The 12828-nt window shown below is 33.5% G+C and overlaps 1 protein-coding gene across 3 annotated transcripts in view; it reads right to left on the bottom strand.

Annotated features, from left to right (window-relative positions):
* Window positions 1–8737: 8737 nt before the first annotated feature.
* The window catches only part of LOC123012761 (homeobox protein aristaless-like), a 59295-nt gene continuing 55204 nt past the window's right edge, over window positions 8738–12828 (bottom strand). For all 3 annotated transcript variants that reach the window (XM_044410874.1, XM_044410876.1, XM_044410875.1), the window contains one exon: window positions 8738–9505. In XM_044410874.1, the coding sequence (XP_044266809.1) occupies window positions 8993–9505 (513 nt within the window). In that variant the 3' untranslated portion in view covers window positions 8738–8992. The remainder of the gene's footprint in view (window positions 9506–12828) is intronic.

The following is a 12828-nucleotide window of genomic DNA, read 5'->3' as shown; positions in this document are numbered from 1 at the left end:
ATGTCTCGAATAAATATCGCTCGTGACAGGGAGAGAGTGCTAATAAAAGTGTCACGATTTTGCCACATAATCATTCTGTGTATTAGTTTATTCATTCGAGTCGCTGTTCCGCCCAACTGCTGGGGAGCAACCGGCCGTTTCATTAATATATTGTCATATTATTGAAAAGACCCATATGTTTGCGTTATGAATGGCTAATGTTGGATAATGACAATCCATAAAATGTCCCTGACTTGATCAACGGCTCTTAAAATCGCATTGATAATGACTTTATTATTTAAATCATTAAATCTTAATTTGCATTCGAGGAATTATAAATTCACAACGTAATTAACAAAACAAACAATGATTATTAATTATTAAATACACCCTGTATCTTAAATACCTCAATTTCCCCTCACGCGGCCATTACCCGGGAAAGTAGATTTATAATACAATGAACAGCTTCCCCTCTTGCGGCCATTAAACGAGGCAATATCGACGGAAGGGGAAGTCAAAATTTATTTATGCTATTATTAATATTATACAAAACGGTTTAGATAAGATTTTTTCAGGCAATATTTCTGCGCTTGAAAGAGGCCTCACTACATAACTCGCTTATGGAACATTCAATAAACATCCTGCACTCTAGACTGGAAACTAATTAACAGATTTTAATAAAACCAACACCATCTGAAAGAGCATTCAGTTTTTTACAAAAAAGCGTAACTTTACGAGTAAAATCATTAAAGTCATGAACATAATTAAAAACTAAAATAAATTTTGCATAAAAATTCTTTAATATCTGTTTTTAAAACTAACATATCTATACTAACAAAAATTATTTATTTAAAATAGACATGACGATAGGAGAAAATCAGATGTCGATAGGTGGCACTGGTAAGGAAATAGGGAAACATTACCAAAAATTAAAATTCGACAGTCAGAAACGACAAATTTTAATGCCAATTGTTTTCCCCATTTCAGTAGTTACCTAAAGTCAAAGTCAAATCTACCAGAGGTTAGCCACTTTGTTGACAACAATAATAGCTTAATACATATCAAGTTACCCTTGTAGGATTAACATTAATTTACAATACAGTAAAACCTCTCAACAACGGATACCGATGGGGAATCTTTAATTGTCCGTTGTGAAGAGGTGTCCCTTAATGAGAGATGTGCTGAATTTGTAAAAAAAATGAAAAGCCATTTATTTAAAATAACAAAATAACAAAAACAAAATTATTATGAAATTACAGTTCTTAAATTATAACTTGATTAATGCTCTGCCTTTACGTCATTACCTACCAATAAAAAACTGTAATCAAAGGGAGCGTAAGTCACACTGTTAAAATATGTTACGTTGAAATTTACTTGAAATTAAAGTTTTGATCTAAATTCGGTGTTTTTTTACCCAAATTAAAGTAAAAGTAAGTACTGCGTAAATAACAGAACTTTATGCAAAACATGCATCATAATTTATTATCTAAATTTGGAAAAAATTGTTCAGTGTAATTTTTGCTCTGATACAATAGGTCTGCTGTTGATAACAATCATTCATCTTCTTACGCTTTATGGACTATAAAAGCATTACAAAAAAAAAGAAGAAAACATTTTTATTTAAAACATGGTTAATTTTTGTTTGTTTGTTTAGACCAAAAGTTTTTTTTATAATATTTTTGGAGTTTGTTACTGATAATAATAAGTGTTTCTTTTATTCTGTATTCTGCAACTCATTAATTTAATCATTGAATCTTATATTACCTGTTTTACAGTAAACCGCTCTGTCGGGTCTGTCCGTTGTAGGAGGTAAATTTATATGACATTATGGTAATTGGGGAAAATTTCACTGTCCGCGTACGCTTATCAGAGTTGTAGAGAGGATTTTTTACATTACATTCCTATCTATTAGTTACGGTCCTACAAAAATGTCCGTTATCAAAAGGTGTCCGCCATTTAGAGGTGTCCGTTAAGGGAGGTTTTACTGTAAATACAAAATTGAAAAAAAAAAAAAGAAAACGTCACTTGAAACCTAAAGTGAAAAATTTAACTTTAACACTTATTTTTTTTTAATTTAATTTAAATATGAGTATGTATTTGCTTACTATCTGAAATACGCCGCCAACTGTTTTAGACAAGAGATAAAAAATATGACTTTTTTATTTCTAAACAAAAATAAAGAGTTGAAAATAACTGATTATTCATAATTTTGATTCTAGACTCCTTCTTTAGTATAACAAGAAATTAAATATGTGTCTGTTTTGATTATACACTTCTACTACAATCGTTTAATGCTATTAATTAAATTATCAATTCTTTAATTTTTACCCTTTAATCTAGATATCTTGGCGGAAACAGGACTTAAGTGATAGTTTCCCCTCTCGTGACCATTAATTTGTATAATGGCGACGAGAGGGGAATCAAACTTACTTGTCATTTTTCTTCATGCGACTATTAATCGATTAATTATTTCCTAACTAAATAAATTAAATTTTGTAAACATTTACAATTTCTTAATTCAATTATGCACTTATAACAACGTATCTGTCTTTTATAGTGTCTCATTTTTCAAATCGTTGCATTTTAATTCATCTGCGCACCTGTACACAATTTCATCAATCATTTTCGTTCTAATGTTAGTGCTTTTTGTTGTTTGATCGACTTTTCTCGATTTTTTTTCACAGAAGCTTTTCCAACAAAAGCCTAATTACCGAAACCAACAAATCTAATTTGTGGCATTGACTCACTGCTTCTATACATCACGATTGGCAGCGATTCTATCCCATGAAAGGCTCCTTGGGTCATTTGTCTGGAAAACAACAGCCAACCATCGAACAATTGCACTAATTCCGGCGGCTCCATTTATCAGCCGCTAATGAAACCCCACTAACTAGCCGAGACAGCCTCCATTCCTAGCCTCCTCGCCACACCATCCACCCATAGCTCGCTTATTAGGAATCCTATTGATCGCCCATCCGACTTTTTAATTAAATTTCCTATTCGAAGCTAGCAATAAATTAACCTCGAGACCATCATCGCCAGATTTATATCCCCACGACTAGAGCGAAATCTCGCGCAGTCGATAAATTCCGACTCCAATTTCATTAAACAAACACACGACACGAAGAAAAAAACCCTTAAACGCTCGAATCCGGCGATAAAATCCCATAGCTGTCACACAACCCCGCATTTTATTGTTATGAAAGCATAAACAAAATTAAATTTTGAGGAGAGCCCAGCACGACATCCTTCTTTGTTTCCACCGCACGTCTATTGTAAGTCGTTATTTACGACAAATTTCGGTTTTATACGACGATTATAAAATCTAAAAGGGCGCGTGTATGATGGCGGCCGGAGGGGAAACAACGCGAATCACCCCCACCTCACATCAACCCACGCTATAACAAGCTAGTTATGCTAATTCGGGACTGCCACCCTGCCCGCCGGTTATTGGATGTTATTTACCGGTCGGATCTGACTGTTTACAAATTTGTTTTAATGTCGACAGTAAATGTAATGATCGGAATGAATTTATAGCTAACCGGGCCTCAAAAAGAAGATATAGTGCATTGTTTATTAGAAACTGGCGCCGGGTGAATATTTTATGGAAATTATATTAGGTTTTTATGATTTTGTTCTGTAAATAAGCTGAGAGGGGAACATTTGAGTTAATAAATCGGTTTCCCCTCTCGGGGCCATTAACCGAATTGTGATTTCCCCTCCCAGCGCCATTAACAGTCACGAGAGGGGAATCTATCGGCAATACCAAAATGTTCATCTTTTTAAGACATTTATAACAACGTGAGGCATTTTCAATTATGCCGTGTCTATAAATATTCGCCATAAATGGTGGCGGGTGGTAAAGGACGTCGCATGAGCTCGTAGCACTTAATTAGAGGATCTTCCTTAGTTCTCTTTCTATGTAGGTTATGTCATGCGGAGCTATTATATCGTCACTCTGCCAGTTTTATTGAAGTGGATTTTATTGTTCTGTAGGTGTAAAACATCGGGACTAGCACGATACCTGCTGTTCACTGTCCAATGCTTTTAAATGGTCGTGCTCTTCGACGTGCTGGGCACGCAAACGGCAACGCTCGCTGGGAGATGAACTTTCGAAAAACCGATTTCGCATAAATTATCAACGGGAATGTGGGGTTTTGACCCAAAAGCCAAGCCAAATGCCGACAAACGAAAAAGGAACTAAAGCTACCACTTTTTTTTTCAAGAACTGTAGCTTCTTTGATGATTTTGCTCAAAAACAAACGCTTGTTTCAACTTTTTTGATGATACACAAGAAAACTTGAAACTGTATTGAAAGAAACTTTTATTACAGCAAAGTTCAAATAAAGTAAAAATCGCTATTAGTCTGAAATTATTTATTGAAATTTAACGACATGTGTTGAAATTTGCATGAAGATGCTTAAGTATCCCAGTCGAAACCAGTCGCAGACGTTAAAATGAATTTTTTAAAATTTTTCTCTGTAAAAACTTGTTTTTTCTTGGTTTTATTTTTTTGATTTAATTAGACGAAACGGAATCCATCAACTAACAAATATTCAGCGAGTCTCGCGTTAATCATCTCACCTGTAATGCTGATCCCTGCCATATCAAGCCTCACAATTACCAAACTTGTTTTACCATTACGGAAATAAGACAGCATTCTGTGTCTTTTTTTCAAATTATTAACGAATAGTGCGGCAATTATTCTAAGTGGCTGATTATGGGTTCGAAAGCCGTCAGGTGTTAATTCTTCAATCAATCGTCCAACAATACGCCTAGATTAAAATTAATTGTAAATACCACCCTGGTTGCGATTGAGCTTGACTCGAATGAAATTTTGTAATTTGTGAGTGTCCAAAAATGGTGGTAGGATGATCAGACAAAAGCTGGTAATTAATGTTGGCGAAAGAGGAGAGTCCATTTAGAAAGTAATTAACCTTTAAATGGCATAATCATCATGCAGAGACGAGAGAGAAGAAAAAAGTGGGCATATATCAGAGGCTAATTGGGTTAAGGATGTAAATGATCGGCGTTTGCAAATTACACAGTGGCAGGTTCGCTGAAAACAATCCGGGAGTATATATCATCTTTGACACCAGAAATAATAAAATCGAATTATGGAATTAAAGGAAAAATGAAACCAAAAATTTAATTAAAAAGAAAAAGTCAAGTATAAGCACCAGAAACTTGGGAATCTTCAATAGTGGACTAAGCAACAAACCAAATGTTTTAATCCATGTTTTCTTCTTTATTACTTTCTCATCTTTCTATTGTTTACATTTTTTGTTCGTGTATGAAAACAAAAAATTTAACTTTGGACTTCGTTTTTTTTTAGTTTTATTGTTTGATTTTTTATTCTTTTCTACCTTATGTTGTCTTTATTTGTTTTTTTTATTCTTCTATATTTTTTTGTTTTATTACAATTTTTTTATTGTACGAACTTATCAATAATTTTATTCTTATCTCTATCTTTTAGGGTCAGCAGACAACGAGACAATAACAGGTATTATATAATCAAGCCTTATTTTTAAATTAAAAAGAAAATAAAACTTATTTTTATAATAATATAAATAGTTGACAATAAAGCGAAAGTCAATTTGAATCCTACTGCTATTAAAAATCAAGTTAACTTTGTATATTAAAAACAAATGATGGTCCAAAACTGAAAAAATAGAATACAAACAAATATTTTCAAGCTGTTTATGTCTAGACAAGGTTTCAAATAGTTTTTACATATTGTTCTGTTATTTTTTCTTATTATTTCTTGAAGAAATTGTTTTGGTATAGATGTAATAAACAGAAGAAAGTATGAAGTTTTTTATTTTTCTACCATTTATTCTTAGGTAGGTATGATGGTTATTCACTTTTCATGGTCTCTTTCTAGTTTTCTATCCTACTCTTTTTTTGTTTAAGTAATGATTTTTATATTTTTTGCATTTGATTTTTTGATTTTAAATACTTTTTTATTTATTCTTTTACTAGGAAACATTCATCTTATCATCGATATTGTTTCTATTTTTTCTTGGTTTTTCGATGTCTACTAATGTTTGTGCTCTTGAACTCTTGTGTTCTATTTTTTTTTCATTGTTTGTATAGATTCGTCTCAACTTTTATATTTTGTCATGCTTTTTTGAATTAATTTTTTTTCTTAGTTTTTTTTTATTTTTTTATTAACTAATCAATATGTTTCTAATTAATAAAAGTTTGAAGAGAAAAAATATGTGACAAGTGTTTGCAAAATAATAAGTAAAAGTAAGTAATAATAAAGTAATAAAGTATAAAGTAAAGTTTTATTAGTGTTATTTGTTGGTTTAAATTATTTGTAAGTACAGTCATACACAAAAATAATATCAATTCTCTAAGAGTCCGGATTTCCTTGAAATAAACTGGAATCTTCCATTTTCAGACAATCAAAACCCAATTAATTATTTTTCCATTGGCTTCAAGACCTCTTCTAATTGCTTATTTCTTAAAAATCTCCGAACAAAGAAAGAACCTTGTCAACAAGCCGACCACGTCATAACACATTTCGCTCCCAAATTTTTTTCTCTCTTTTCTACCTTGTCCATTAATAAGAAATTTTGCTTGGTCATTTCTAAACAATCATGTAATCAAATTACCCAAATAACTAGCCAGCACTTTGTCGGCCAAAGTTGCGTACATATCGATAGAAAATAAAAATTTCTAGGCCACCCAACTCGCATGTCACTCTTCGTCTCCGCACTTTGCGTCTTGTATTTTCTTTTCGGCGGTACTAAAATTCACAAGATAAGGACGCGGCGATCAGCATTTAGATGAGCTAAAGCTCGCAGCCTACTATATTTCACTGGCTGTCAGAAGCGAACATGTACCTGGTGCTCCGGGATCGCCTTTAAGCAATTATCTAATTAAAATTAATGCCCGTTTAAAACCTGAACTCATCAGAACAGGCCCACGGACTAAATTAATCATGGAATAATCGAGTTGCCGGTGATGGATATTTTTAATTTAATAAATAATGAGAAACGTATTAGGATCTAGTTAACAGGTGTACAAAAAAGGTGGCCCCACGGACACACCACAGACCTCTTACTATTTTCACTCTATACCAAAACTGATTTTTCTAAATTATTAGCATTATCATTATTATTATTACAATTATTGTTACGAGAAAGAGAGAGAGAGAGAGAGAGGGCGAGATGCGCCCGGAGCAGTCCGGCCCTGCCCTATAATCAGACTGTCAGTGGGCCCCTCCCAGTCCGACCCTGATGAAATTAAATTACATGCATACTGTAATTACCGTCACGTCACGACTACCGTCTCCGTTTCGCCCAACCGTGACAGAGACGTCCGTCTCCGACGTGTCCAAAAAACCAAGCGAAATTTTATTAAAACACAATTTAAGTGTACAAGTTATATGTACCGCTACCGTCTGAGTTTCTGATTACTAAACCGCCACTTTGTGATCATAGATCGTAATTAGATTATTTATAATTTAGCCGAGAGCAAGAGTTTTGTCGAGCGGAACAGTCGCGCCCTTCAAGGACGCTGAAGATGAAGTATTGGGGATTTAATTGAATTACGAAAAGCCTTGTCGAAAGTAATTAAAGGCGACCGCAGTTGCGTAATTAGGTGCGGGCTTTTGGGGATTGATGGGAGTTTTGACGGGCAAGGTTGGTAATATGCACGATTGGATTTGTGCGAAGAGAGAGGTTTTGAAATGCGGCCTTTGATGTGAACAGGAGTGCTAAATGTAAAAGTGTTTGTAAGCCCACTAATAAAAAGTCAATTTTTTTGTTAAGAATTTTTAAATTTAAATACATATGTGAGTTTCTTTCTTAGCCCAACGTTAAAGTTACCAAGAATTTGAAACTCATTTTCGTTTTTGACATTATTTTTGCTTAACAATTTCTCAATAACAAGTGTTAAAGTGTCAAATTTATTCTTTTTGTTTAGTTTTCATCTTTTTCTTGTTCTTCAATTTTTACTACTTACCTTTTTTTCTTTTTCGTAGTACATGTTTTAAATTTGGTTTCAATTGTTTATGAGAATTGTGAGTTTGTGGTTTAATTTACCATTGAGTTCTTCAAAAACATATTATTGATGTCGTTATTTTAAAATGTCCATACATTTTTTTAATTAATGTTTGTTAATTGAATGCAACACGATTTCTTCTGACCTTTTTTTTCGTTTAATTTTTGATTATGACTGAAGAAAAATGATGGTTTTTGTTTTTTGTCTTATTCTTCCTTATTAGTTTTTCTTATTGGAAATTATTATTGTTTGCTCGATAATGCTTCTAATATCTTCAGGATTTTAAAAAGTGAGAGTTTGTCGTTTAATTTACCGTTGAATCCTTCAATAATTAGATGTTTTTGTTTTCAATTTGATGAAAAAAGCAATAATTATAATGATTATAATTTTTTACTTGTTCTTTAATTTCCAATATTTTTTACTAGATATTTTCTTTATTAAAGTGTGACCAGGTTTTGAGGAATTTTTCTCGGCTACGCCCTTGGTATGCAGAGGCGTTCCTGCTCTCATAAAATAGTGCTCTCAATTAATATCCTGTTATCAAATGAAGATCAGGCTCACCAACATAACGAACTGAGCACCAACTATAATTACAAGCATTTATGATTTTAATTATTCTTATCTTGTATTAATATAATAACATGGTGGTAATGAGAAAATGTTATAACACCATGAATTATTGCGTACACTGCGAAATTGTTAATTAAAATTTATTCCCGCTTATTTACTCAATCAAAAGATAAAAAAAACTCTTAGAAAATATTTTTATTGATTTTTTTAAGTACGTACATGATACATCAGGACGGATTCGTTACGTCATCTCACAATTAAATTTCAATAAATACTATCTACTTAAAAATAGAAAAAAAACTTAATCTACGATTATTACAATCTGCAACAAAATCATAATTTATTTACAAAAGTACGTATCAAGTGGGCCGGTTTATAATACTCAAAACAACAAAATGGCTTTGTATCACTATTGCACCCCCTGACTCCCTCAACTTATCAAATCCCCGTTTTGCCTCAACATTTCCAGTCTCAATTCATGCTCTCGAGCTTTGAGCCTCAGCGAGGCAATACTGGAGCTCCTGCGGTCCACATCTGGAGGAGTCACCGCCGAGCCCCCTGGCGACAAGGGTGGCGAAGTGGTGAATTCCTGCGCCGGCAGTTTGGGCCTTTGCGCCGCCGAGATATTTGCCAGGAGAGTCTGGAAGGAGCTGGCAGAGGGGTAGAGACTCACCGACGGGGGCAGCAAGGCGGGCCCCCCGCGGTGGTACCCGGGGGGCGACGGAAGATAACTCGGGAGGATATGTGGAGGGTACCGGAAGCTGAGCGAATCGAAGGGCTTCCGGAGCCCAAAAGGCAGGTTGAAGGGGTTGGGGAGTGAGGGGGCGACGACCGAGGGGGCCGGGCCTCCGCCACCTGGGGATAGGTACGGGTTGTAGGGGTGCCCCTGAGGGCCCACTTTCTCCTGCTTGCGCCATTTGGCTCGCCTGTTCTGGAACCAGACCTGGAAAAAATTCACGTTTTAGGGGTTTTGTTGTGTCATGGTTGGTAATTATCGGAAAAAGTTAATTCGAGTGGACAGTGAACAGTTGACTTTGATTTATAAGTAGAAGCTTTGTAATTATTTTAATTAGTGATACTTATTTAAAAATACTAATTATTTTGATAAAACAATTACAACCAATAAATGTTAATGACAACTTTATTTAAAAATAAAACCGGTCAGGTAATGAAACATCATGTTAAAGAAATTTATTGCAATATTTGTTACTTTATAATGGTTGTTTACTTTATCGGTAATTGCATTATTTTTATTTGACATAGTTTTGATATCTTATTTGTTGCAATTAATGGCAAATATTCATTCAATCAAGCAAAAACAATTTTTTTATATGTCAAAGAGTTGATAACGTTCTTATTTTTTTATTTCAATTGATTTAGCTTTATGAGCGTTGTTTTTTACTTAAAAAAAATATTTAAAACTTTTAAATTGTTTTGGAGGTGGAAAATATTAATTCTTATTGTTTTTTTTTATTTAACTCAGTTTGAGGAAACCTGAGATTTCTTCTTTTTCGTAACCATTATGTTCCTTGCTTTCTGTAGTTATTAATGTTAATTGCATTGTTCTGTATTTCTGATCAACGTGGGCTGAAATTTTAAAATTAGGTTGGCAACACTGAATAATGCAAAAACCAAATAGTAGAAATAGTAGAAATGAAAATTGCCAAATTCGTATTTTCGGTTTATGCGTTTATCATAATTGCCAGGCCATCATTTTGATCGAAAATTAAATTTTACTAAATGCATGTTATCAAACTGTGTGTATATTACTTTCGTCAAAACTATTTTTTTGTATACGCTCCCTAAAACAGCTGTTTTAAAGACTCATTTGAGTCCCCAAAAACAGTTTTTCCGAATTACAAAATTAAATTGGTTACTATGGTGGCGAAATTTTTTTAATTAATAAGAGGTGTGAATTTGTTTTTTGGGAACTTTAACAAAAAAATGTGGTTTGTAATACGAACAACCTAAAACGTTTTTGAGGATTCATCTGCTATTCCAGACTCGGTTTCACCTCGTCCGAAAACAGGAAGGATTCGTACGCAAAAACTGTTTTAGGTACTTGTAACAAAGATAACTATTAAAGAAAATATTTATTTACTATATAGCATTATAATTTTTTTTTCACTTCTTAAAGCTGTTTGACTTTTTTTTTGAAAAAAATTTTTTTTGATGGTTTTATTAGAAATTTCAAAACTGTGGGTTTGTAGTTTAAATGATCGTTGAAGTTTACAAAAACTGCCAACCGATACTAGCAACTGGTTTTAAAATTTTCAGGATATAAAACTGGAATTCTAAAATAAATAAATTGTTAGTTAAAATAAAAAATAGAAATATTCGTTATTTCTTTTTGACGTAAATATTCAGAGTTATAGAAATGGATTTAAAAAATTAATTCACTTGCGAACCTGATAAAAACTTAAAAAAAAAACAAAATTGGGTAGAATGTAGTGGAAAGTATATTTTTGATTCTTTAAGCAATTTATATAAAAGGAAAAAGATGCAAGTAGGTACATATATAAATTAGCACTTTTAATATACAATATGTAAAAATGTAAATGAGTCGTAACCCCTAACCCGCAGAAGACTTGACCCCTCCTTCCCATTTTTCCGTGCCGACTTTTCGTAATTGGAAGGAAACGACTGATTAAAACGTCCAGGTGGAGCGTAAAGTGTTTATGCGGGCTCTTTATAACGTGTTATTATTTATTATTAAATTATTAGCTAGGCGAATTGTTCATGAATGACCGACCACAGCAATTACAAGACCTCATACTGTCCATTATGGGGCCGCTCCCTTAATTTCAGCATGAATTAAGGTGCGGTTATTCACCCCGCGATTTCTGAATTTTTTCGACAAAAATTTTCTTCGCGTCGATAAGCGTGGCATGTCAACGGCCAATCCGGCCGACAAGACGCTTTTCCAAGAACGCATAGCGTGCGTGAGATTCTCGGCCTGCTGTTTTTACAACACCCACCTCCGATAAAATAAATATAACGAGCGGCGTTAAGTAGGACTTTTTTCCGATGTCTCCGAGGGCTAATGAGCTTTTAATTTGCTCCCATTTGCCCGGAAACAGCTACTGGAACACCTAGAAGCCGGTCGGTAGAAAAACCGGCGGTTTGTGCTATTTTCCGGGTTGAAAAATCGCGAATTTGCATTTGAATCATACGGAGAGCAATAATAATGATAATGTAATTAGTGGGTTATACTGTACGGCAATTTCTAGTCGTATGTTGCGCTTATGTGATACGCTAAAAATGCACGGACTTAATTAGTACCATTAAAGTCTGGCTTGCGCAATTTATTATGTAGCGTTATAGAGTTATAAATCGGATATTTTAACGATTTACTGCTTTGCACGGATGTTTATCGGCCGCCTTTCCGGAAAACAGCACGAAAGACCGCATTATTTCACCTACTTTATCCCTTTTGAATCACAGTGGGTTCCTAAATCAATTAATATGAAAATATTTCATAGATAATGTTTAATATTTCTGGTCAAAATGCATAGAACTACAAAATACACAGGGTGATTCAAAAATGTAGGACCGTTTCTTGGGTGGTAAAGGACATCTATTTGAGTTAAAAGTTGCCATGACAAAAATAGTTTGAGGCTTTTTTCACTAGATATAGCAATGATTAAATTTTGGATTAAGTTTTGAGCCGTTTCGATTATGTAATTTTGAATTTAGTTAGCGGAAACTGCAGATCTTGTAAGACTGAACAGATATACCTGTTGAAAAAAATTAGCAATTTGTGTCTTATGGTGTAAAAAAACAACGGAAACAAAAAAACTAAGATGCCTATATGATTAGATGAAAATTGACAGTTTTTTTTTCAAAAAAAAAAGCCTGAAACAAAAATCTGAATTCATTTTTATGTTTGGCTGTCTTCTATCACCATTCGAGAGTTGATCCGACATTTTGAATCCACCTGTATAGCTATAGGGTGTCCCAGTTAAAACTTCTACAAAATAAGTACAAACACTAATCTAAGTTATATGTATAGTTGAAATAACCTTGGTTCTCAATATTTTAGTATTATTTGTCAAACTACACAATAATAATCCACCAAATTGACGTTTGTTATACATTTAACCCTACATTTTGTGGGTCTATTAATTGTTTTTCATGTTTGAATACACCAAAGGGAAGATTTAACTTTTTTCTTTCAAATTCTCAAATCCGATTTCAAACTATTTAAAATAACAAAGTTATACTTCTCGTCACGATATTTGAACTGTCGTAAATCTTAAGTCGGGT

The sequence above is a fragment of the Tribolium madens genome, unplaced genomic scaffold (assembly GCF_015345945.1).
Source record: "Tribolium madens isolate multiple individuals breed KSU strain unplaced genomic scaffold, Tmad_KSU_1.1 Scaffold_96;HRSCAF=242;Tcas5.2_LG5, whole genome shotgun sequence".
Classification (NCBI taxonomy): domain Eukaryota; kingdom Metazoa; phylum Arthropoda; class Insecta; order Coleoptera; family Tenebrionidae; genus Tribolium; species Tribolium madens.
The sequence above is the reverse complement of the archived record's forward strand: the minus strand, read 5'-3'. Positions and strand labels throughout refer to the sequence as shown.